This window comes from Apteryx mantelli, chromosome 1 (assembly GCF_036417845.1).
Source record: "Apteryx mantelli isolate bAptMan1 chromosome 1, bAptMan1.hap1, whole genome shotgun sequence".
Lineage (NCBI taxonomy): Eukaryota > Metazoa > Chordata > Aves > Apterygiformes > Apterygidae > Apteryx > Apteryx mantelli.
In genome coordinates, this window is record NC_089978.1 from 206,049,740 (window position 1) to 206,075,930 (window position 26,191).

The following is a 26,191-nucleotide window of genomic DNA, read 5'->3' on the forward strand; positions in this document are numbered from 1 at the left end:
CTAGGAAAGACCTGCAAACAAGGGCCTAGCAACACTGCTCAGAGCAGCATACACATCCTCAGCTATGGTGGTGACACACCACAGGACATGGACCAGATGGAGCTTCAGAAGGAGGACACAGCTCTGCAAGTCTTGGGCTGTAGGGAGTGCCTGGGGCCTCTTGCTGAGGATGGGGCTGATGGTCTTTTTACCTCTGGTAAAAAGGTTGAGAACCTCTGCCACCAAGTCAAGGAGCTGCGGGAGGAGGTCAGCAGACTGCACAGCATCACAGAGGATGAGAAAGAGATCGACCAGATCTTCTCTGAGTCTCTGCAGCTTCAGGAGCCTGATCCAACTGTAGCAGGGGGGCAGGCAGAGTCAGGGCCTATTGGGAAGTAGAAACTCCTATGATGGCAAAGACTGGAAGCCGGTGACATCTGGCACCAGGAGGAGGGCTCCTGCTCCATCTGAAGACCTGCAGCTTTGGAATAGGTTCACTCCCCATGTAGCTGACAAGAAGCTGGGAACACTCTCAAATGGAACATCTGTGCCAGCTGAGCCTCAGACACACAGGAGCACCTAGAAGAGCAGTGAGCGTTAGTAGTGGGAGACTCCCTGCTGCAAGGGGCGGAGGCCCCCATCTGCTGACCTAACCTGTCATCTAGGGAGGTTTGCTACTTGCTGGGGGCTCGCATTCAGGGTGTTGTAGAGAGGCTGCCAAGGCTTTTCCAGCCCTCAGAGTACTACCCCTGCTGCTCTTCCATGCAGGCAGCAATAATACTGGCAAGGAAGAGCTGGAAAGTATCAAGTGTGACTACATGGTGCTGGGGGTAATGGTCAGGGGCATGGGGGCCCAAGTGGCATTCTCCTCAACCCTGCAAATAAAGGGGAAGGGCCTGAGGAGGATGGAACAGATCCTGTGGGTCAACAATTCATTGCACAGCTGGTTTCAACAACAGTGTTTCATTTTCTGCAACCATGGGACCCTCTTCAAGGACTGACAGCTGCTTGGTAGAAATGGGATCCACCTGACAAAATGGAGCAAAAGTATCTTTGCCAACAAGCTGGCCAACCTGGTAAGAAGGGCTTTAAACTAGGAATGATGGGGGATGGAGAAAATTACCAAGAACAAGTAAAGAACTGGTGGATGGGGTTGGCAACCAAAGGGTCTGGGGTGATGCAAACAGAAGGGACGTCTTAATCAACAAACCAGGGCTGAAGTGAAATCGCCCCAAGCATATACATGTAAATAAGGAAGCGCCTACAGCACCATATTATGGGGAAATCACTTATGTCCTTTCTAGGAAGACAACATGCTGGGGTGCCTCTCTGTAGTGGTGCGTGAACAGTAATGCATGCAGCAGCATGGGAAGCAAACAGGAGGAATTAGAAGTTTGTGTGCAGTTACAGGGCTATGATCTCATTGGGATCATGGAAGCATGGTGAGACAGATCACATAACTGGAATTCTGCAATGGATGGATGCAGGCTTTTTAGGAAGGGCAGGCCAGGAGGATGAGGAGGGGGAGTTGCCCTTTATATGAGAGAGCAGCAGGAATGCAGGGAGCTCTGCCTGGGGACAGGTGAGGGGCCAGCTGAGAGCTTATGGGTCAGGTTTAGCAGGAAGACCAGCATGGGTGACATTGCAGTGGGTGTCTGCTATAGAACACCTGATCAGGAAGAAGTTGACAAGGTCTTCTTCAGACAATTGGAAGAAGCTTCATGTTCTCAGGCCCTGGTCCTCATGGGGGACTTTAACCACCCTGAGATCTCTGCTGGAGGGACAACACAACAGGGAACATGCAATCCAGGAGGTTTCTGGAGTGCATTGATGACAACTTCCTCACAGAGGCGATCAAGAAGCTGAGGAGGAGAGGTGCTCTGCTGGACCTCATACTTGCAAACAAGGAAGAACTGGCCAGAGTTGTGAAAGCTGGGGACAGCCTTGGCTGCAGCCACCACGAGATAGTGGAGTTCAGGATCCTGCAAGGAGGGAGCAGGGCAAAAATCAGGCCTCCAGGAATCCCAGGCTCCTGAGACCGGAGGGGAAGTCTGGAAAAAGGAAGACTTGCTCTTGGTGGAGCAGGTTTGGGTTGTGGAAAATGCTTAAACAAACTGGAGATATATAAGTCCATGAGTCCTGACAGGATGCACCCATGAGTGTTGAGGGAACTGGCTGATGTCATTGCAAGGCCACTCTCTATGATCATGGCAATCAGGAGAGGTTCCTGAGGACTGGACAACAGCAAATGTCACCCCGTCTTTAAGAAGGGAAAGGAGGAACTGCGAAACTGTAGGCCAGTCAGCCTCACCTTGATCCCTGGGAAAGTAACTAATCCTGGATATTATTTCCAGACCTATGAGGGACAGAAAGGTGATCAGGAGAAGTCAGCTTGGATTTACAAAGCGGAAATCAGGTTTAACCAACCTGGCAGCATCTGTCACACAAGGAGAGGCTGAGAGAGCTGGGATTGTTTAGCCTGGAGAAGAGAAGGCTCAGGTGACTCTTATCAATGTGTATAAATACCTGACAGGAGGGTGTAAAGAATATGGAGCCAAACTTTTCTCAGTTGTGCCCAGAAACAGAATGAGAGGCAATGGGCACAAACTGAAACATAGGAAATTCCATCTGAGCATAAGAAAACATTTCTTCACTTCACACAGTGCAGCCTACTCTAGCTGACCCTGCTTGAGCAGGGGGGTTGGACGCGATGATCTCCAGAGGTCCCTGCCAGCTCCAGCCTATTATGTGATTCTGTAATGCCCTTAGAGTAAATTTAAAAAAAGGCCATCTGCCTTTTAAAGGTGAATGGGGGGAAGGGCTTTTAATCAAATGAATTGAAAAAGAGATCTGTCTTTCAAGAGGGACTGCTTTTTAAAAGGATAACTTTGTTTTAAAACAAGATTTTGTCTTCTGTTTTAAACCTCTTCAGATACTATCGGGCCTTTGCAATATCACAGCAATCTTTTAAGAAGAAATCTTTTAGGGCTAAAACACCAACTGAAAGCACAAGAGCAGTGTTTCTTTGTTTCCCCATAAGCTGTGGAAAGCTCTCAAGGAGGGGGGGCGAGCAGAGAAGCAGTGACTGGGAGAACACTATGCGATTCTGTAAACAAAGAAGTTTAAGCACTGGGGTTGCCAAACAAAAGCTTTCACTTGGAACCAACCAATTTTTTTTCAGTCATGGGTTCCTAGCACTAGATAATTAGTTCAATATTTAGGCACATAAATAAGTGTGGACTGACATTTAGAAGTACCAGAAACAACATCCCTGGATATAACATTCAAAACTGTTGCAGGTACTCTGCATCTTTTATATAGGTATCTATAGATGGATTTAGTTACCTAATGCTAGATATGAAAATCAAACATTTTGGTCAAATATCAAAGTTAAAAATGTGTTAAATTATCACAAAAAAAATCTGTAACGCTGTAAAAGTTTTAAGCCCAACTGTGAGAATCCCCAGGGTTTCTTTTTTATTACACATTCATCTGCTTAGCAATCCCTTCCTTTGTTATAATCATCAGCAGACTAGGACACTTGCTGGGAAGTAATGTTACAGTGGAAGGTTTCATTAAGAAACATGAGAACCATTTGCAATTAGTTCTAAGAAATGATTTGAAAATTCATCCTCTCTCTCTTTCTCTCTCACTCACTCCAGTAAATACAGTATTTTACGCAAGCAGTGTCATTTCACCCTTGGGAGAGACTCTCCTGCTTAGGGAAAGCAAGGAACTCAGCCCTTCTGGATGCAATAATGTTGCAGAATGGCTATTAAAAAAGTTACAGAAAGGGAAATCTTCAAATTTTCAGATCTTCAAATTTTTTTTCTTCCTATCAATACTTCAGTTCCTGACACACTGAGGAAGTCTCTTTGTTCCGTATTTGCTTCACTTTAGTTGCTTCACAGAGAAGCAAATGGCACTGGTTTCTGGTGGGAGCCAGGAGGGAAACGGCAGCGGTAGAGGAAGGACGGCGGCACCCCGAGCACCCCTTCCTCCTCTGCATCTTTCGCTGCCTCCCCATGCTGCCTGTCCCATGCCACCCTCTGCCCCCCACGCCGGTGCTGGGCAGCCCAGGAGAGGGGAGCAGCTGCCTCGCGCTCCCTGGAGAAGGAGCCGGCAGCAGGGCCCTGCGGGGGCTGCACGCCTCGGGGGGGCTGCGCACCTGGGGGGCTGCGCACCTGGGGGGCCGCGCACCTAGGGGGCTGCGCACCTGGGGGGCTGCACGCTGCCCCCAGGGCCATCGCTGCCCTGTTCCAGCCCAGCACCGCACAGGGCTGCCCTCCCTCGCGCCACCACGGTGGACATGAACTGGGTCGGGGGCAGCCGGTGAGTGAGGCTCTTGGGGGGCTGCTGGAAATGGCGCCAGACTGAGCGCTGAAGCTCTGCATGACAGCCCCGGTGTCCCCTCGTGGGCCGGGCAGGGCTGTGGTGCACGTGACAGCCCCGGTGTCCCCTCGCAGGCCGGGCAGGACCACGGTGTGCGTGACAGCCCCAGTGTCCCCTCACAGAGCAGGCCACGGTGCGCGTGACAGCCCTGGTGTCCCCTCGTGGACCAGGCAGGGCCGTGGTGCACGTGACAGCCCCAGTGTCCCCTCACAGGCCGGGCAGGACCACGGTGTGCATGACAGCCCCAGTGTCCCCTCGCAGAGCAGGCCACGGTGCGCGTGACAGCCCTGGTGTCCCCTCGTGGGCCGGGCAGGACCACGGTGTGCGTGACAGCCCTGGTGTCCCCTCACAGGCCAGGCAGGACCACGGTGTGCGTGACAACCCCAGTGTCCCCTCGTGGGCCCGGCAGGGCCGTGGTGCGCGTGACAGCCCTGGTGTCCCCTCGTGGGCCGGGCAGGGCCGCGGTGCATGTGACAGCCCCAGTGTCCCCTCGCAGAGCAGGCCACGGTGTGCGTGACAGCCCTGGTGTCCCCTCGTGGGCCAGGCAGGACCATGGTGTGCGTGACAGCCCTGGTGTCCCCTCACAGGCCAGGCAGGACCACGGTGTGCGTGACAACCCCAGTGTTCCCTTGTGGGCCCGGCAGGACCACAGTGTGCGTGACAGCCCCGGTGTCTCCTCGCAGGCCGGCAGGGCTGTCTGAGGGGACGCAGGCACCCAGCCACACCAAACAGGGTGGGATATGAATGCTGTTATTTATGCAGTTTTACCAAAACTGAAATTAATCATGGATATCTGCTAGTGAGGAATTAAAAGTGCTCAAACTCTTTCCCTAGGCAATGGACCTTGACATATAAAATAACTAAGATTTAACAACTGTAAGATTAATTAGAGGTAAATTTCCAAATGATACATGTTAAATAAAATTAAAAGCCCAGTTGTTTAACACATCAGATTACACAAACCACGGAAAAACAGTTGAAAGATACATGCTGTTACAAGCTGTTTATTATCTTGGTGCAACATGCTGATTTCTTTTTGCTATCCCCCTTGATTCCCCTTCTTTGTTAGCTCCAAACACAGAGCCATTTCAGTTAATTAGTGAAGACACCCAGTGTAACTTTCTTCCTCACCTTAAAAAGATCTCCTTAGGGAACAGACTGTGAAAAGACACAACTGAATTATTTATATAATTGAGAAACTGCTTATTATTATCATCCCATCAGGAATTAATCTTATTCATTAAAAATATTTTGTTTATCAACATTTATTTCCAGATCCTTGGCATATTTTCCATAAGTTAATATAAATCAGCCTAATAAGTAGGAAGATGTAGCCATTCAGCAGCATGATTTGAAATTACTATTTTATTTATTAATTATTAGTATTATAGCAGCATCTAGAGGCTGTTAATCCTCAGACGCTTGACTCTGCAAAAAGCCAGTAGAAAACAATCCCTGTCTGAGAGCTTACAGTCTTAACAGACACAACACTTTAAAGGAAGTGGGAGAAAGAAGTATAGTACTGTACTCCCCCATTTGCAGATAAGATACTATAAGAAATGGTGGACGTTTGTTTTCCCCAAAGGCAGTGATGAGTACAGCGGCAGCAATGAAAACAATACCCACATAATCCCGTTATCTGATATATTAGCTACAGAAACATCCATCCACCAGTCCTCTTTGAATAATGAAGACATTCACATGACTGTGATTACTGTTTGAGGGAAATAAGATGTATAGTTATTGAGGTTTGCTGAAATAGTAAAATAATCTCCAATAGACTGGTAACATTAAAATAAAAAGCATAATGTTCAGCTGCTTTTCTTTAGGGCTGTACCATCTGCCTATCTATTAGAAATTTAAAACCCCCCAGGATTTTGTCAGGCATTTGAAAGTAGCTTTGCCAAACACAGTTTTATAATCATCCTAACTGTACACAGAATCAAACTAAAATAACCCCATACACATCTGGAAGTCCTTCTAGAAAAAGGAGGTTTCTGACAGCTGTCCACGTGAGGCAGGGGGAAGCAAGAGCTTCAGTTTGAAACAAACTTTGTCCTAAATGTCTGTTCATCTTATTATCCTGTCTGTCAGAAAAAGCACTGTATATTGCACTAGTAAAGTACTAGTATTGCACTCAGCAGATGATAGCTTAAATCATCATGCTGCTTTCTACCGCTGCTAATCATCTGTGAGGATTCCTCTGGTAAACCTGGGATTTGCATTTTAGGTGTCAGAAAAAGTATCCATTACTGGGGCTTCTACCTGTTTCAAGTGTAAATTTTATGTACACAAGTTCAGAAAGTGTGTTCTAGACACACTATAAAAATTAAAAATTGTAATTCCAAGGGGTTATTCCATATTTTTAACTCTCAAAAAACATTTCCTGATCCCAGCCCTCTAAAGATCACAGTCACGTTCACCCTGTTCACAGCAGTGATACAGACTTCTAGTCCAAGAATCAGTTTTCCCCATCAGAAATGGATGTTTTGTGCTCTGTGTCCTGTAGGTAACTATTTTAAAAGTATGTTTAACAAGGGAGATTCATAGGTTAAGCTGTAACTGTCTCTATATAGCACAAACAACAGCTTGATAAAACTTGCAGTATTTTACTACAAGTAAACAATCTATTTTTCTTACAGTTTGTTTACAAAATGTTCACAATGTTCTTTAAGGACTTCAAAGGTAGGAAGTTGTGCTGTATTCCTTTGTTTTCTCTGCTAATATGTTTTTGTAATTATGTTACAGCATGACAAAGAAATTAGCAGAAATAAGTATATTGATGAGTATTTCTTATACAGTTTTAAGAATTTAAGAATTGATAATTTGTTGCATAGCAGGTTAATTGCCTAAAAGTTTTTCCTTCTAAATGTACAATATATGTGGTAGCTCTGAGACAGAATGTGGTCATATCCTCAGCTGAGTAAACCAGGATCAATTGAAGTGACTTCAACAGATTTATGTTGACTTATCTACCTGAAGGCTTGATTCATTGTAACATCATGATACCTAACAACTCAGGTCCAAAGCTCAATAGCGATGGTAAGAAATTCAGGCCATGGCCCAAGATTATGCTTTTAAAATTAAAACAATAATTGTTTGCATCTTTCAGGAGCAGAATTATACTGAGGCAGGAAAGACGAAAGCAAAAGGTAAAAAGGTCTAGCCATCAAGGATATTAAATTGTTACATAAATGCTTTAGTTGATTTACTATGGAAAATCTTTCAAAGCAGTTGGTGTGAGGTTCAAAAACTGTAGCATAAGGCTTGTAATGTGTTTGCCTGCCTGCATGTAACTTTTAGGACAGAAGTCTTTTTCTAGGTTTACCACATGGAATTCCAGCAAGAAGAGGAGGGAGTAGGAGAGGACATGAATGAATGTATGAATGTGGGCAATTTAAGTTTTACTGAATTATTTTTTGTTACTATATTTTGCCAATATGTGCTGATACACAAGGGATAGCTCGAAGCCTCACAGTGACAAACATATGGTCAGCCAGCATAATACATATATACAGCTCTTTTTCTGGGGCTACATAAAGGAATGTTAGGTTCACCTGAGTACTTAATTTTGGCATTCAAACAAGTAGACCAACTTATTTGTATTAACTGAATCTGAAAGTGAACTAATAGAATCAAATTTATCCCTGGCATAGCAGAAGACATTTCAAATAGGAGAGAAATCAATAAGAGAAGATATAACTAGTAAGAGAAGTCCTTGGCAGCTGGGAAAAAATAAGGCAATGTAAGTGTAGCCATTAAGGCTGCTACCACCCAGTGCCCAGGGTAGATGTACCAGCATATACAGAAGGAAAAACAAGCTGACAGCATGAAACCAATCTCTGAAATGAAAGTTATTTACCTAAGAGAACAAGGGAGCAACCAGCAGTTTGTGGTCCCCATCAGTTTCCCAGTCCCTTGGGGGCACGTGAGTTATCAAAATACCTGTTTTCTCAGAGATTCATTGGCGTAACCCACATTGTTTATATTACAACTATGTAATTCGTTTCAGTGGAGGAGAGAAAACAGGAAGGGATCAAAGACAGCATTGTGTTTAGTAATCTGGAGGTGATGAGAAGAAAGTATCTGGGACACTGAAAGAACACAGATACCTTTTAGAGGGTGTGGGCTCCAAAGCAATATGGAATTTGAAGTGTTACTTTGTACACAGGCTGAAATTAACTTACTGCAGATATTCTTCTTAACTAAGAATATGTATTTTCCTCACATACTAATGTCCTAGAGTGCTAAAGATTGTGATCTGACAGTTTATACTGGAAAATAGTTACCAAAAAACATGTTGGGTATATCAGCTATACATAAGCCGCAAGATTAATCCCTTGTCATGAGAGGAATTAAATTTCAGAGAAAGCTTGGGGTTTTTTTGGGGGGGGTTGGTTTTTTTTTTTTTTTGTATTGGCATAGCCTTTAGTTTTCCATCTCCTCTTGTGGTTAAAATGAAGAAGTCGCATTGTTTTGATTTGTTCATCTGATAGCTTCTTGCAAAATGAAAATTTTGCTCCCTGCATGGCTACTAGTGATATTTTAGGGTTATACAGAATTATTTGCCTGATATATTCGAAGTGTCTGTCATATTTGTTTTTGTTCCTTGCAACATAAGGCCTTTCCAAAGTCCCAGTAATAGAGATTTTTCTTCTTTACTTTTTTTTTTGTCACAAGACTCTATTTTCTCCACCAAAGAAGACAAGTTTGGAGAACAATAAACTCTTTGTTTCATTATAGATGGCCATGTGTATGTAATCTTGCTGATTTGCTTACTAGCTTATAAGCTGCCTCAAAAGCTCAAGTTTAAATTTTTAAAGACTTTTTCCTTGAAGGATTTTGGCATGTCTTTTATTTTAAAGAAACATTTTTAATCAACTTATGCAAAGGTTGAGGCATGAGAGTTTACAGACTAAATTTTTGGCATCAAGAGAACAGTGATTTATTTCAAAGATGAACAAATAATATCTGTGCTGTCTTTTTCAAAGTAATCAAAATAGAATAATAGTAGGATGTGTGAATTTGGAGAGATTTAATTATGTGCTTTCATTATTAGGAATTGTTTGCTAATTCTTACATGTTCATTTTAAAAGTATCTGCTCAAAGGCTATGCGGCTTTTATCAGAAAGCTTACTCTTTCTTTTGAAAATGATAGGAATTCTTTGAAAAGAAGAAACTTAAATCAAAGATGAAGCTTCTGGGAGTATCACCATCTCCTAAAAGTTCAGCAGTCAGTTTAGATCTCCTCGATTTATATATTGTTAACCAGATATCAACCAAAAAGGACAATGCTGGTGAGTTTAATGTACAAATAGTCTGACTTCACAATTAACAGAATCAGTTATTCTTAACAATTACTGATATTATTTCAGTTCTTTGTACTCTTCTATTGCATTATAAATTATTGCTCAAATAATCTTATTTACTTTTATTTAAAAATAGTAAGTAAAAGTGAAAATAATGACTGCAAAAACATTCAAAACATAAGAAGAACCAAATAACATTGACTACTGCCTGCTTTGCCTTTAAAGCCTTGCACACTTATGCACATTCCTCATTTCATTCATTTATTTTACCCTGTATCCGTATCTTTTTCCCTTTACCTTTAAATGTTCCATTCTGCTTCTTGTCTCATATCTTTTTTGGCATTTGGAGTGGTCTATCAGTTCTCATACCCAGAATATCTTTCTTAAAATCCTTAATTATGCTGTAAAAGAACCTCTGGGCAGCCTGAGTCCTGACTCTTATCCTTTGTGACATATTCATAAGACAGACTGTGGCAAACTTGCTGTCTTATGCTCAGAAAGAATAGAAGGTGAATGAGCAGGGTGACAGAGCCTTGTCTATACACTGTAGTTGACAGTAAATGATTTTATCCTATAATGCCACTTACAGTGGGACTCTTATGTTGCTAGTAGCAAAGAAAGCAAAAAATATGGCTTTAAATGGATTATGAAACCTAAAACAATGGCTTTTGCATTCTTATGAAAGTTCAGGAAGCTCAAAACATTCTCCAAACCCAATGCTGACATTCCAAACGCTTTCATTACAGAGAGCGTGAGGAAACCAGTCCACATTGACATGACTGGAGGCATAAAGATACCTGTTAGAAGACACAAAATAGAACTTCCCATGTCTCCTCCACGTACTCAATATACATCAAACTTAGATGACATCCAGAAAAGGTACTTGTATAAAACAGGCAGTATGTACATATATAAATATAATAAAGTTCTGAAAAGTAGGTTTCATGATATTCTTTCATCTGATTTCTAAAAAGTTAAAATGAGGTACTACTGAAGTACTGCGGCAAATAAAACTAATAAGGACTTAATTCATCTGTGGTTATTAACTCTGGAGGGAACTGAATAAGTGGGAAAAGGGGTCTAGACCAACGCTGTAGCACAGGAGTACGGAGAGAAAGGCTGATCCAACGTTGATTATCTGCCTTGGGGAGCAAACTGGATGAAGCGAGTATTCAAACTCTGTTTTTTGCCTGTGCTCATGTGTATCTTGCCTTGAAAGGACTGAGAAACATATATTTTGGGTAGTAAATAAACATAAATATACTATTCTAAGATAAAGAACTTTCACAACCATTCCTGATATTCCAGTGATACTCTTACTATAAGAGAGTAAACAAAAACATTTTAAAATAAAATTATGTGTAACGCTAAAAAATTGTATTTCTTTAGTCACGTCAGATACTGCATACGCTAACTTACTCTCACAGAGCAGGCTATTCAAACAGCATTTTCCACTTTCAGTGTTTTCCCACCCAAATTTAGATACCCTTAAGTGACTGATTCACAGGCTGGCTGCTCAGAACCTCTTAAGAACAAGGCCTTTTTTTAAAAAAAATTTTGAAAAAATATTGGTAAACTATTTTGAAATTAATACTCTACTTAGATTTTTTTTTAATTTTATAAATCTTATATCTGAAATTTCATAGATTTTTTTAATTCATTTTCCAAGGTTACAAAAACAAGTATTGGACAGCAGAAGGCAGCATCTTTCAGAGAAAGTAAAATATGAGCATAATGTAAGTTTATTGTTCTCACCAATTTCAAGCTAAAAATATACAGCAATGCCTGTATTTTTAAGTGATTTTTCAAAGAATGGTTAAATCTCATGTGTATCAAAACATGTGAAGGTTTCCTGTTTAAGGCTATATTCAGATGTTATTTGCCAGTCATGTTTTGCACTTGTTACTGTTATTTCTTACCTATTTCTTGAAAGGCTTGCCTTGTTTTAGGCTTTTTCCAAAATACTTAAGAGTATCTGGGCTCTTAGCTGGTCACAGTGGACAGAGATTACGGGAAAGAGACTGAAGCCAACAGTAGGCAAATTGAAAACAATATGCATAACAGTTTGATGAAATGTGAGCAGCACAGAGAGAAAATGCGTCTCTGAGAGGGACTTAATATGTAAAAGTCTTAACAGATACCATTGGGAAGTTCATACACAAATTGAGGTTACAGTGAAAAGCATTCTGTCGGTGGAGTTTAGGCTTTCTTTATGACTCATTCCACTACTGTATTAAAAAAATACCCCAATTAGTAAATCTGTTAGAAAAGCATTCAGTTTAGACTAATCAGACTTGCTTATAGCTCTATTGCTTCTGCTACGTGTATCAGAGAGGACCCTCAGGAGATGATGCTTGCAAAAGAAATTAAATCAGCATTGTTCTGTATGTTCCTGACCCAATCATGCGGTCAAACTATGTTTTGCTAGCGTAAGAAAGACAGATGTTTCTAGTATTAGAAGATCCTTTTGTTTCAGTGAGGAAAAATTTGTACTGAGAAGTTTGGCTGTCTCATATATTTTAGCCAAGATCACCATGAGCTGCCACTATTTTTTTGGATATTATATTCAGTTGGTTTTCCTTTATTAACTCTTTTCCCCCTTTGGTTGAAGGTATAGAGGCAATTTTTCAGATGTAGCACAACAAAAGTACTGGATCAAAATGACAGCTAAGTTTGTCTCCAACATCTACTTGCATGAACAGATTTAAATGACACTGTGGTGCACGCACAGAAAGCTATTTTAACATGTTCATCAAAAGATAAAGTCTAAGGCCAGTATATTCCAAAGAACTATTTTTAAAAGTTTCATGGGGTGAAGTGCATCAACTTCAAATAATTATATCTATCTACTTTATTAAGCAGAAAGATGTGACTAGAAAATTCAAAATCTTCAGCTTTCTGGAAACTTGTAGTTTTGTGGTACAAAGATTTTGTGCAATTTATGTACAAGGCACTGCAATTGTAGCTTGTGCTCCTTTGACTGGATTTGCTGGATTATATGAAATGGGCCATTACTACCACACAATTTTGGTGAAAAAAATCATATCAGAATATGTGAAAATTTTCTCTTGCATCTGGTATATGTGCAAAGAGATGTAAAAGATATAGAAAGGTCTGATTACTTTGAAGTTTTTACTTGCATCAGAATAGTTTTAGATAAATGAAATATCCCTTTGCTGTATTTTATCTAGTTATCACAAGTTACAGAATTAACTTATGCTGACTCTAGTATGGAACATGAAGATGATACTGCAACAGCCTTTAGTGCCTGTCCATTGTCCTCTTCAGTTTTTTGGTCTTCTAACTGTACACAATCTTCAAAAGAAAATTTCAACACAAACTTAATGTGGAAACCTTGGGAACAGACCTATGAAGAGAAGCAGGAAAAACAGGTTTGATAAATATTTTTCATTTTAGCAGAATGAGTTTAAAATAACTTTTATTTATTTGGGCTGTAGAATTAATGTAATAGTGAAGATAATTATAAATGGTCAACATCTCTTGTAGGCTGGTGGCAATGAACATTCAGCGTATACAGATATTTCTCATCTTAGTGGTATGAAATAGGCTTACCTTGAGCCTTTGTTCACAGGCTCTCAATGTTGTTGATATTTGCAGAAAGAGGGTTAGTCGCATATTGCTGGCTTTCTCCTGTTTCTGGCTTGTAAATTCAGGTAAAGAAAGCTGATATATATTGCAGTTCTAAATATAGCTTTCTTGCATATACAATTAGTTGGGTGTTATATGATTCCAGATGGTCACTGTGACCTAATTTGCAATCATGCAGTGTCTAATTTAAGAAATTAATGAAAGTTATTTGTTCTAAGGCATATTTTTCTTTTTTTTTAATTTTTGTTAATTTCAGGATTCTTTTAAAAGAATCAGCATTAGAAAAAATATAGCAAATATAAAGGGATTCTCCTGATAGACTTCTTTTGGAAAATATATTATGTGCATGGGAATAATAAAAAAAAAATCTATGTGTATCACCAGTGACATTTTAAGACCTTGAGGGAAGTGAGGAAGGAGTACTTCAGAGCTTTAGGAGAGCAGATGTTGGCATGTTCAGGGAACTTGTAGGCAGGAACACACAGGAAGCTGACCTGAAGGACAAAGGAGCCCAAGAAAGATGGTTGTTCTTCAAGGACAACCTTTTCAGAACACAAGAACAATCCACCTCAACGTGCAAGATAATGAGCAGGCACAGGAGGCCAGCCTGGCTGCATGGGGAACTCCTCACTGAGCTCAAATGCTCAAAAAAAAGGAAGTGTGGAAGCAGGGATGGGCAACCCAGCAGGAACAGAGAAGCAGCACCAGGGCTTGCAGGGGTGGCATTAGCATGGCCAGAGCTGGAACTGGCAAGGGGTGGGAAGAGCAGCAAGAAGGACTTCCATAGCATGTCATCAGCAAAAGGAAGACCAGGGAAAATCCTAGCCCACTGCCAAATCAGGTGGGTGACCTAGCGACAATGGACACAGAAAAATCTGAGGTAGTCAAGGCCTTCTTTGCTTCAGGCTTTTCTGGCAAGTTCAGCTCTCTGGCATGTCTTTGAGCCCAGTAGAGAGTTTGGGGGAGAGAGGTATGACACAGTAGTGAAGGATCAAGTTACAGAAGCCTTAGTAAACCAGCCATACACAAGTCTACGGGACTGGACAAGGTGCATCTGTGCATGCTGAGGGAGTTGGCTGATGTCACTACAAGGCAGATGTCTATCGTCTTTGAAAGGCTGTGGGGATGAAGAGAGCTTCCTGATGACAAGAAAAATGCAAATGTTATGCCCAGCTGCAAAAAAGACAAGCATGATCTAGGGAACTATAATCTGGTCAGCCTAGCTTAGCCCCTGAGGAGATTTTGGAACCAAACCTCCTGGAGGCTATTTCCAGTCACATGAAGGACAAGAAGGTGATTGGAAACAGCCAGCATGGAAGGCCATATCATGCCTGACCAATCAGATGATTGCCTTTTGCAATAAAATGACTATGGATAAGGGAAAGTAGTGTTTATTATTTACCTTGACTTTAGGAAGACTTTTGACAAGGTTTTCCATGGGATTGTAGTAGTCAAAGTGAGAAGATATGAACTAGATTGGTGGACAATAGGGTAGCTGAAAAACTGGCCGTACCACCATGCTCAGAGCAATGGTCAATGGTTTGAAGTCTAACTAGTGCGTGGTCAGTAACGGCATTCCTCGGGGATTAATGCCGAGGCCAATACATCTGTGTCAATGGACAGATAGTGGGACTGAATGCACCCTCGGCACCTTAGCAGGTTCATGCATGACACAAAATTGGCAGAGTAATCATTACAGTGGAGAGCAGGGCTGCCACTCACAGGGACCTCGACAAGCTGAAGGCCAACAGTAACCTCATAAACAGAGACATGCTAAGTCCAGCATGTGGGTCAAAATAACTTCACATATCAGTGCAGTGGGGGACTGACTGAGCAGGCAGCAGCTTTGCAGGAAAGGACCTGGGGGTGCTGGTGCACAACAAGTGGTACATGAGTCAGCAGAGTGCTCTTGTAGCAATGAAGGCCAACTGCATGCTGGGCTGCATTAGAAAGAGTATACCCAACCCTCAAAGACAAGTGATTGCTCCCCTCTGATCAGCATGTTTGAGACCACATCTGAAATACCGTGTCCAGTTTTGGGACCCCAAGTACAAAAGAGATATCAACAAACTGGAGCAAGACCAGGGGAGGGCCCCAAAAATTGCTGGGAGACTGGAGCACATGATGAACATGGAGAGGCTGAGGGAGGAGAGTTTGCAAAGCCTGGGAAAGAGCAGGCTAAGGGCGGGGGGACTAACTGCTGCCTTCCACAACCTAAACAGGGTTGTAGACAGGACAAAGCCAGACTTTTCCCAGAGGTGCAAACTGAAGGGGCCAGAGGTAAAAGTCAAAAGTTTCAACAACAGCAATTCTATTTGTATAGAAAAAAAAATATTGTCACAAAAGTGGTTAAGCACCAGGAGAGGTCATCCAAAGAGACTGTGGAATCTCGATCTTTGGAAATCTTCAAACTCAGCTGGGCAAAGCCCTGAGCAACCTGGTGTAACTTGGCAGCTAGCTCTGCTTTGAGTAGGAGGTTGTACTAGAGACTTCCCTTGCACACAAAATTATTCTATGATCTTTAGTGCAACTTCAGCAAGTTTATCAAGTTAATTGTTATTACAGAAGCATGTGATGCTAAATAGGCGTTTTGCATACTGACAGTGATATGCTAGCATGGAAAAGTATGAGCTGCACTGAGCTCGGCTGAGCTATAGGCAGGTTTTAGCCTTTACTGTAAAGAACAAGTAAAAATGTTAAAAAACTATCTTGTTTGCAAACAGTATTTTAATGGTTAAAACACTAAGCACTGCATACATGCACAGTTTGACAGCTTGTACTATTTTCTCAGGCAGGAAATACTTCTGATCAAGACCCCTGGATTTCAAAAACCCCAAGCCAGTGTATTTTCAGGAAGGCTGATACAGTGCTTCAGGAACTGCTTAAGCCATTGAATAGGTAACCAGTGATTTTACATTAGAGAGAGAAAAAACAGTCCCATTTAAATAAGAAATATACTAAGATCACCTGAAACTTATTGTTACTTGATTTTTTCACTGTTGTTGGGTGCTTTTCAAATGGAAATGGAGACTAAATGGAAGGACTGAACATATCAAACTATTAAAATTTGATGAAAGGTAGCAAAATGGGATTTTTAGATAGGCACTTGGAACCAAGATCTATTTTTTGCAGTGTCATGAGCAAGATGGTGTTACTGAATTCACTCACAGAGAAAAGCTTGATTTACTGAGAGGCCAAGGGGAAGGTAGCTGCCCCTGCTCTCATTAGTTCTGCTCACTGTTGCAAGTGCTTTTCTGATGGCCTTGATGCTGCAGCTACTGAGCAATTTTTCCACCTACATTGTTTACATCTGGGGTTCCAGGAACAAAGTATTTACTTTTCTTCTTGTATATAAATGGTTCTACTATGGCTTTTTTAAAATTTGGTTCAATAACACTTTTATGAGAACATATGCTTTTATTTTTAAAAGAAACAGAAAATTTAGAATTGTTTTCCTTTTATATGTGCTGATTAAAAATCTTTTTAATCAACAGGGTATTTAGAGCCAAACACATTTATAGTGAACACTTAATTTCATTTTTTTCCCAGGGATTCTTGTCTTGGACCTTGGAATCCTACAGAGCTAATTTTCCTTCACTCTTTTTATTCCCTACACCTGCTTTCTGGTTGAAAGTTCATATCAGTTTCTAGCTCTGGCTGGATAGAACCATACAAAGATCATGTATTATTTTGCTGTTTCTGAAATACTTGCAGCCTGTTTGCCTGGGAAATCAAGAGACTGATTAGCTCATGTTGCACTGACCACATGATAACTGAATGGACACATCAGCTTCCCACCTCAGCCACCTTAAATTTCTCTTTCTGTCTTCTCCCAGCTTCTCCTAGTGTTCTCCTGCAAAAACCTAAAATAATGGTAACATTCACCTTGCTGTATATCTGGATGAATTCATGATGGATTTCTTTACATCAAAGCCCTACATACTCTTGTCTCACCTACCACTCCCTTTTCATTTCTCCATGAGCACTCTTCTGCTCATTGCAGCTCCCTTATGTCCTCTGCCCATTCATGGCGTGCTAACAACAGCTCTTCTCCTTTTCAACTGTCCTTCAGATCCATTTCTGTGGATCTTTCTTGTTTTGTTTTCATCCATTATCCCCACAAATTCTTTTACCTCAATAGCTGTCAGCTCTCCTGGGAAGGGAGTTTCTTTCACTGTATGTGAAAAGTAAAGTATATATTTATATAATAACATAATGTAATTGTAACATACTGATGATTTTGTAATGAATGAATATATATCTGAGAGCTGTGGCCCCTCAAGTTTATTAAGTATTAACCCCAAATTTTAGATGTCATTTAAAAAATAGCAGATACTTTTCACTCTGGATAGTGCTTAAGCTATTTCCTCATTTACTATTCTTTTTTACTTAGCATTGCAAAATGTTCAGCTGGACTGAAGAAAGAGCCTCTGAATTGCTTCACAAAATGTTTTTACCTTCCTAACTTAGACAACTTGTCCAAGTTTCTCCAAAAATGAGCTCTAGCATGTTTAGTCTTCCAAAACTGTTTTATGGGGTTTTCTGTAAGTAGAGGACACTACTTTCTCTTTAAGTTCTCTAGGCTCTTTATCTGTCTTTAAGTATTTGCTGATCAAAACATTACAGAACTTTCCTCTAGTAAGAGGTTTTCCATACTACATTTCAAGTTTCAAAGTCCATTGCTTATTGCTCAAAATTTTTTAAAGAAAAGGAATGCTTTGAATGACCATCTCTGCCAGTTCTCTGTCTCAGAAACCTCTGAGACCTTTTGCTCAGATTTTCTGAAATGTCAGTCTGCCGATGAAGCTTAAAAAGAAGGAGTGAAAAGTTACATTAAGATCCAAGTAAGTGAAAGGAAGATAATTTTAATAATGCTAACTTAATGATGGCATCTCCAAAACCACTCCTACCATAAATGGGGGAGGAAAGTATGGGCAAAACAAAATGTGTGACTGGTCCCCTCATTGTAAAATAGAAAAATTCTATGCCAAATTAAAATTACTGACCTCAGATACAAATGGAAGACACTTCACTGAAGAGAACACAAATTAAACAGTGTATGGATCTTACTATGGACTTTCAATACAGGACTGAACTGTAGACTAACTTGTTATAAACAGAAGAAGCTGTCTTGCTCTTTTATTTTTATTTTTTCAAAGTGGACTTCTTTGGTCAGCTGAGTGGAGCAGCAGTGACATACTGTGGCTGATTTTAAAAATCACAGTTCCTTACTCAGGAGGAAGTGCTCCATGCCTTGGTATTTCAGAGATATTATAAAACAAACCCCTTTTTAAAGCAACCTTACTATAAAATGGAAATAAAATACAGGAAAGTTTTTCAGCTGAAATAACATACATTTGGGACAGAAGCAAGCGTGACATGTAGTAAAAGGGAAGTCTTTGATATTTTTAACATCAAATTGATCATCTGTTGTGTTAGCAGTTAGTATTTTCCTTATTTATGTACTGAGCAAGCTGTTTTGCTTTTTCTTTTCTCCCCCATAAAGGCCAGACTATATGAATTCTGCCAGCAAAAATCCAGTGACAATGACCAGTAAAGAGCCAGAAAGTAGTGAAAGAATAAATGAGCCATTTTTTGGTGTTGTGAAAGAAACTGCAGAACTGATACATATCAAAGATGAACGGGATTGTTCCTTTCTGGCAGTGTTTGAAGATGAGAGCCAACCAGTCGATAATAGTCTCTCCAAAAAGCACTTTAATCTTTTTGTTAACCAAAGCAGTACTGCCAATTTTTTCATTGATCTTGATGACAGAAATCAAATGACCAACGGAAGTTTTACTTATGATATGAGAAAGGTTCATCCTGCAGTTAGTGCACAAAGGCATTCTGTAGACAGACACCTGAAAGGCATTTTCACAGCTCCAGAACAAGTTTTATTGAAAAGTAACAATGCCTCGAGTACAAGCTACAAGGAAAACAGAGAACCTCATAAAAGCTTCCTGCAGGACAATCATAAGAAAGAATACTGCTTTGTACCCTCTGAAAACAAAGAAAAACTTGAAAAACTTGAAGAAAATGGTGAGTGACAGTAGTTTAAGGACATAAATTCTGTGTCGTCTCCTCCTTTTAAAGACTGATGATTTTTGTAACCAGAGATATGTCTACCGTGACCTAAAAAGTGTCATGAATCCTGGGACTGCAGTAATTTAATGTGAGGTTCAATTAATAAAAAGATGATAGAAATATTTATTTTTAAAAGCTATTGCATTTTAAAATCAAGATTTACTTTTTGGTTTTAGAGGCATTTACTTATCACCATGATCAGCAGATTAACTTAAAGGAAAATGTGCAGAACCACTCGAGAAAAAAGAGGTGAGTGTCATAAAAACTGTCGATCTATTAACTAGCGATAACTGCAGAGACTTTGCTGAATGGGAGAAATCCTGGCCAAGAGAACATGAAGGCAAAATTCTAAATACTACTACCCAGTGCAAATAACAGTGAATAATATGAATAAACTTATGCGCATGTAAGTCCTGTGTACCATTGTCCATCTCTCTATGATCAGTAAAGAGAAAGACTCCTTCATGGGACAATTTTGAGACCCTGAAGTTAAGCTGTTGCTCTGATTTGCCCTCTAAAAGAGCCTGTCCCCTTCCACTGACTGTAGAGGAAGTCTAGAGAAGCTGCCTTCCCTGGGCTAAAGTCAGTATATGCGAGTGCCCCACATTTTATATCAAGACAGTTTTGTTAAAGTCACTGATCCATAACTCTTTCCATTTTACAAAGTGGCACTATTTTCAATCATCTCACATTACATTTTACATTCCTACAGTGAGCAGAAACTTGTAGAAGTAGTGAAGTTTGTAAAAAAACAGATTCATGGTATTATATCACAGGATTCAGAAATAAGTCTGATGATCTCAACAGTGGAAAGCATTTTGTAATTACAGAAGATGAAAATTAAGCTTACAAATAACAATACTGTATGATTTAATACAGTACTGAAAATGTGTTGCAAGATCAGCAGCAGTAATGAATTTAATTCAGAAAGCAAATAAAAGTATAGCAGAAATCATTTACCAAAGAACTGTATGTTTGCATCCCTTAGTGACAACTTATATGTGAAAGAATCAGCTTGGAGACAGGACCAGCTCTTGGAATTTGAAGAGGTAATGTTTTAAAGAGACATATTTTTTGTGTTACCTACTACCAAAGTGTTTGCACCATTTATTTGGGGTGGAGGAGGGATATTCACACCAGTTACAAACCAAATTTAGCTTCTCTGAATTAACTTCTGGGGAACCTTCTCTTCCTTCGTTGTTTATACAGGCAGTCCAGCAAGAACAGCTTCTAGTTAAGTAGTTCAAATAGCGCTTACAGGTCCTTTATTTACATGCTTGGATTCACACCTAAGTTGATGCCTAAAATAGGTTATATAGGTTACCCTTTACCCTTAAGGTCAGATTTTGCACTGTGGTCTAAGCAGGCAGTGTCCAGACACTGTTTACAGGTTTCTTCAGTATTATAAAGGAGCTTTACACCTGTATGTATATAAATACTTCCTTAGCTAGTTTGCCAGTAGAAGTGACCCAGGTAAACATACAGTATTGCTCACAGGTTTTGCTGTACAGTGCAGTGACTTCCTTTATGTAACAGAGAAACAGAATGTTCTTCACTTAATCTGAGCTGCTGATCCAGCTGAACCTTCACTATTAACATTTTTACTTATTCTTTAAAGCTCGCAACAGCACAAGAGAAAGAGTGTAAGTTTGGAGTGAGTCCAAACCTTCATGAGCTGGAGAAGGGTTAGTACCATTTATACATTATTAAGTCAAAAATCAGATTTTTTTCTCCACATATAAAACTGGAACAGTTACTTTTAAAGCCAGGGAGAAGTGTTCTCATCTTTTTAGGATGTTACATTTGATGAGTGCTTGTATTTTTGATTCATGCAGCACTGTATAAGGAAGACTAGCATTACTGGATAGCTAAGAACTATCTGTATTTGCTTTTCTTTGAAAACATAAATTCAGGTTAGCTTCTCTCTGGTGAGTATTATCCACATATTTGTCATTGTCTCATTTCCCCCAAGGCTATCCCCTGAACTAAAAGCCAGCTCTGAAAGTAGGGGTAACTGCTAAAAAAATCCACTAGAGAGGTCAAAAGTGTTAATCTAATCACCGTAACTCAAGTTTACAAACGCTGGTGTATGGTAATAGTGCCAGGTAAATGCCAGTCATTTTCTTTCTTTCTATTCCTGCAGACCTCCGTTGGTTGGAAAATATCTTGGGCATTGTTTTTGTATTAATTCTTCATTAGATATTTGACAGATATCATTTTATTGGTCTAGTCTTTACTAGTCTGTATTCTCTTCCACCAGACTGCATGTGGCAGTCCCACATGTGCGTGAAGTGAGGAGAGTCAGCAGAGAGATCCCACATCCTCTTTGCTCCCTCAGTAGCTGTAGGGGTCAGCTGCGCTGGCTGCATTTCAGAGCAGAAGATTCCCAGGAGGTCCCCAAGAAAAAAACACGGCCACAGTTCTCATAACTTGTACGTTGGCCAGCGTGTGCAGGGAGTTTGCTGCGTTGTCTCACTGCCCCAGCTCTACAGAGCCTTCCCCTCCCCGTGGGTAGTGTGGCTCTGCTGCCAGTGCAGGCTCCTGATTACAGGCCTAGCTGAAGCCTTGAGATGCCCACATCATGCATTCTGCTAAGATGGGAGGTTCTGAAAGGAGGAGAATTGGCTATTGCCAGGACCTAGAACAGCATCACCAGCACTTCATTCTCTAAACACTGCCTTAAAACTACTTCAGAAGTGGTCACAGTGTTTAATCCTGCATGCTGTGTTTGAGAAAGCTGTTATGTTTGAGGGGTTTTTGGTGAATAACTTTTCTTTCAGTGTGAGCTCTTTTTTCAGACATGGAGTCATCACTGGGCAGCCAGTCTCCCAGTTACTCTCCTAGGCAGACAGACAGCTGTTTAAGCTCTAGTCCTGACATGGTGAGTTCGTTATGGGCTTGCAAGGGTTCGTCTGAATGACATCTGTATGCCTGAGTGCATCTAAGGGTGGATGAAGTTGGAATCTTATTTATAGCTTTGTTTTGTACAAGGCAATGATGTAATGTGTGAGGAAAACAAGAAACAATTAAATGTAACTAACTGTAGTTTAACAGATGTGTGGTCTGGTGTCTTGATAATAGCAGACCTTGTGGAATTACAAAAACATGCGTGTCAGAAGATGCTAAGCAAGCTTCTGCTCTCTTCCGTGATGTATAGCTGCCTTGCATTACATGCCTGTAAGGGACAAGAATCTGACACACTGCGTATTTTTAGCTATTCTTGAGCACATAAATGCCACAACTTAAGAATACAAAATATGGGTAAGAACAAAGGTCCACCTTACCCACTTTCTCTCCAACAAAGCCAGGAGCACATCCCTAGGGAAAGAATGCAAAAAACCCCAGGACAGTCCTGGCCTTTTGGTTAATGAAATAAACTTCTAGTACTTAGTTACTGAATTATTTTAACAGTTGCATTAACACAATTCTGTTCAAACAGCATGAAGAGGGAGACACAGCTAACAAGAAGGAATATCTCAATGAACAGTCCTTCCAGATAGACGATGCCAATCTAACTTCAGACTCAGCAAGCACAGCGCCCCCCAAGGCCTCTCAGACTGGAACGGTGCCTCTCCATCCCAGCAGGAGTTTGACTATGGAAGAATCCAACCATCTTCAACAGAGAGACTCTATTTCACCAGCCACAGAGGAGGAAAATAAAGACCACACTGCTCCACCTGAGAGCAGCTCCTTACACCAAGCCCTGAAAAGAGAGCAGGTCACTCACAGTACAAGGTGTGATGTTTGGTCGCAGACCGAGAGCACTGTTACAGAAGTAAGAAAAGTGGATGTTGCTACTCAGTCTGACACCATGCAGATGTGCAGCTGTGGCAGCTCCTGCCCCTGTGCCCGCAGCACCGAGGGGCTCCCTCCTCTCGGTATCGCAGGCACCGCTGGAGGGCACAAAATGCCAGCACATGCAGTGCTCCAGCCTGCAGGCACAGGCAGCGCAGCAGGAATAGCAGCATTTCCTTCTGAAGCTGAGTATCTCAGTTTGGCTGACAGTACACCCGAGGGGTTCTGAACTACATCCATATAATGAAGGAGAGAGAAAAACAATGACCAATTAGAGTGGCATATAAAGTGTGTAGAAGGGATACTTTAAAGTTTTGTCCTGTTCTTAGTATGTTTCATTTAGTTGACATATTTGGATTTTTTTCAGTTTGGGTAGACGAAGTATTTTTGTTTGGTTGTTTGCTTACAAATTATTAACTGTGGATCTCTATCTATCTGCTACTATACCTATGGATTACTATAGATGTCTAACTGCTAACACAGGATTTTACAACAGCTTATTGAAAACAAACCTTAGGAATTAAAATTGCTCTCCCACCATAGACCTATAGGACTTTTGTAGTTTGAAAATGACCTTGCTTTTCTTGAAGGTAACAGAAAGATTCTATTTGACTTCAAAAGACATTTGATATGGCTTTTACTTCAGAACTATTGTCTGATTCTTACCTGTTTTAATATACAAACTAGCCTATACCAAACATTTGTACTAAACATAAAAATGAGAACCAACAGAAAATACACATCTGTGCACATAGAATAAAATGTAATTTTAAAAGAACTAATTTATTAATTTTTACAAAAACTCCCAAATGCATAAACTTCCTTCCAAAGCAGATCTATTGATTCCTTATATGGCTGTTAATACAGACTAATCTTTTCTGTGTTTCTGTATTTTGCCTGCAGATTAAAAATGTGAAATGATTTCTTCTTTGGTTCAGTATTTGTGTAAAGCTACAAAACTCAACAAATAAAAGTTTCTGATAATACTGTTTCTAGGTTGTATTCTTTCCCTTTAAAACATCTCCCAGGAAAGGTGGCAGGGAGTCTCACGCTGTTAGTGACACCTTTTGCTTATATATCCATATATCTCTATTTATACATCCATAGCTATATATCCTTACTTATGTCCATGGCCAGCGCCGCCACCTGATGTCTCCCTGCTCTGCCCTCCTTAGCAGCGTTGTTCAAGGCTGCGCTGGCAGGGCCACCCGCGGGCTGGGTCTCGCTTTCCTCTCCAGCGTTAGCCGGCTGCGCGCAGTGATCCCATTTGTTACGAAACGGGCTTGGTCAAAAGCTGCATTAGAGACCTTGCTTGAACAGCGCGGGAGGCTCTCTTTTATAAGGTTAATATGCTGTGGTTTCTCCCTTGGTGACAGCTGTTAAAAGATTCACTGCCCCTGTTTCTGCTAGGTCAGTGTCTTTCATTTCTGTATTTTGTTATAAAAGGTTTCACGGATGAAGGGATGTGTATAGGCCAGCACTGCTGAGACTTTGCCATTCCTTATCCCACCATCAAACTAGAGGCTATGTATTCTGCCGTGTTTTATTTTTGGAGTTAAGGGCCATTTTTAGAAGAAGGTTTAGTGCTCAATAGTTTGCAGGTTTACGCCTATCCCATTTTAAAAATAGCATCTCTCAGAAATTTCAGTGGACTTTTCTGCACTTTGAAGACAATAATATTGTCTTTTATATATAAATTACATGCATGGGAAGCAGTTTGAACAGACAGACTTCTGAAATATGTAACTACCCTTCAGCCAATTCACTGCCCAGTTCCTAAGGCCTGACATAAGCACATTTTCTTTTTTGCGTTGCCACAATTTGCTGTCAAAACAAGCTCCCTAGTCATTTTCTTAGCTGAAACGACAGTGGTCATCACCCTCACGGGGGGTATAATTTTTCTGAATGATACTTATGATTTGCTGAAAGCTCAGCCCTTACCAGGGTTTTGTAAGGGACAGTTGTGCACTCAGAGCTATGAAACCTGCTCAGATGGTGCCGCACTACCAGTGTCATGCCCACGCCAGCCGGGACTGGGACATTTCTGAGCCCTGCGTTTTCCCAGCACTGCAAGGGAGCACGTTAGGTGCCAAGCTCCGAGCTCCCTCCTCGTGGCCAATCACACCCAAATTCGCTCAGTCTCCCCAGCTGCTGCCCCATGCCAAGGCACAGGTCAGCGAATGGCTACAGCTAAAAGCTCCTGCACCATATATTTTATATTTGAGTTTCTGAGCTAGCTGGCAAACGTCAAATTACCCCATGGCCAGAGAACTCTCCAGTGCCTGTGTTTAGACAGATGTTGATGTGAGCTCTTCTGACATAAATTAGCATTAACTTATAATAGAAGTTCTGCTCCCTAATTCTGCCAGAGTGAAACAGTTTCTGGGCTTTTTAATTTTGCTTAGTTTTAGAATAAACTCAGCCACCCAAATTCCAACAAACACAGCTGATCTGCTGAGCTGGCTTTTGAGCAGGGCAGAATCGCAGTCTGCTCCTGTGAAGCTGCAGGACCATGAAAAGAGATCTGACAGCACCGTAAGGACCTGTGTGGGTGGTTTTAAATGAAGCAATACCTCTTTATTAAATTAGCTCCAATATAGCTACAATAATTTAGAGCCTTTCAGTAGATAACAGCTTATTTCCTGCACTGCGCTTAAGCTACTATATAGAAGCCCTCAAATTCTTTCCAGCTGTAGCTAGACTTTAGTCCAGATTGCACAATCCCCCAGTAAGGACTAAAATTATGCAGCCGAGTTCTAGACACGAGTTATCTGACTGAGTGTATGTAAGAGTTGAAGACATGTCTATAATGTAATAATTCACCGCTAGGAATATGTCAATCAAAGTACATAATCATGTTCCAAGTCCTTTGGATGAGAATGTATAAAATCCAATTACCTCACATTTTTTTGCCTGTGATCACTAAACGGATCAGAAGAAAGAAAATTATCATTGCAGTATGTGTACTAGCATGATGATAAATAAGGCAGCATGGTCTCTTTAGCCACTGGATATATTTTAAG

The 26,191-nt window shown here is 40.9% G+C and overlaps 1 protein-coding gene across 1 annotated transcript; it reads left to right on the top strand.

Moving 5' to 3' along the window:
* The first annotated feature begins 1,778 nt into the window (after positions 1-1,778).
* REDIC1 (regulator of DNA class I crossover intermediates 1) lies at positions 1,779-23,397 on the top strand. The gene is made up of 9 exons (XM_067299275.1): positions 1,779-1,979; positions 9,530-9,668; positions 10,427-10,559; positions 18,796-19,328; positions 19,550-19,622; positions 20,362-20,422; positions 20,992-21,058; positions 22,172-22,254; positions 22,813-23,397. Exons 1-9 carry the CDS (start codon positions 1,779-1,781, stop codon positions 23,395-23,397), a joined length of 1,875 nt encoding a protein of 624 aa, XP_067155376.1.
* The last annotated feature ends 2,794 nt before the right edge of the window (positions 23,398-26,191 follow it).

Bases quoted from the DNA above. Each gene is read 5' to 3' on its own strand.
- REDIC1 (XM_067299275.1), top strand. From the start codon at position 1,779: ATGCAATCCAGGAGGTTTCTGGAGTGCATTGATGACAACTTCCTCACA. The intron at 19,329-19,549 runs GTGAGTGACAGT...TTTTGGTTTTAG, and splicing joins TGAAAAACTTGAAGAAAATG to AGGCATTTACTTATCACCAT. The intron at 20,423-20,991 runs GTAATGTTTTAA...TATTCTTTAAAG, and splicing joins AGCTCTTGGAATTTGAAGAG to CTCGCAACAGCACAAGAGAA.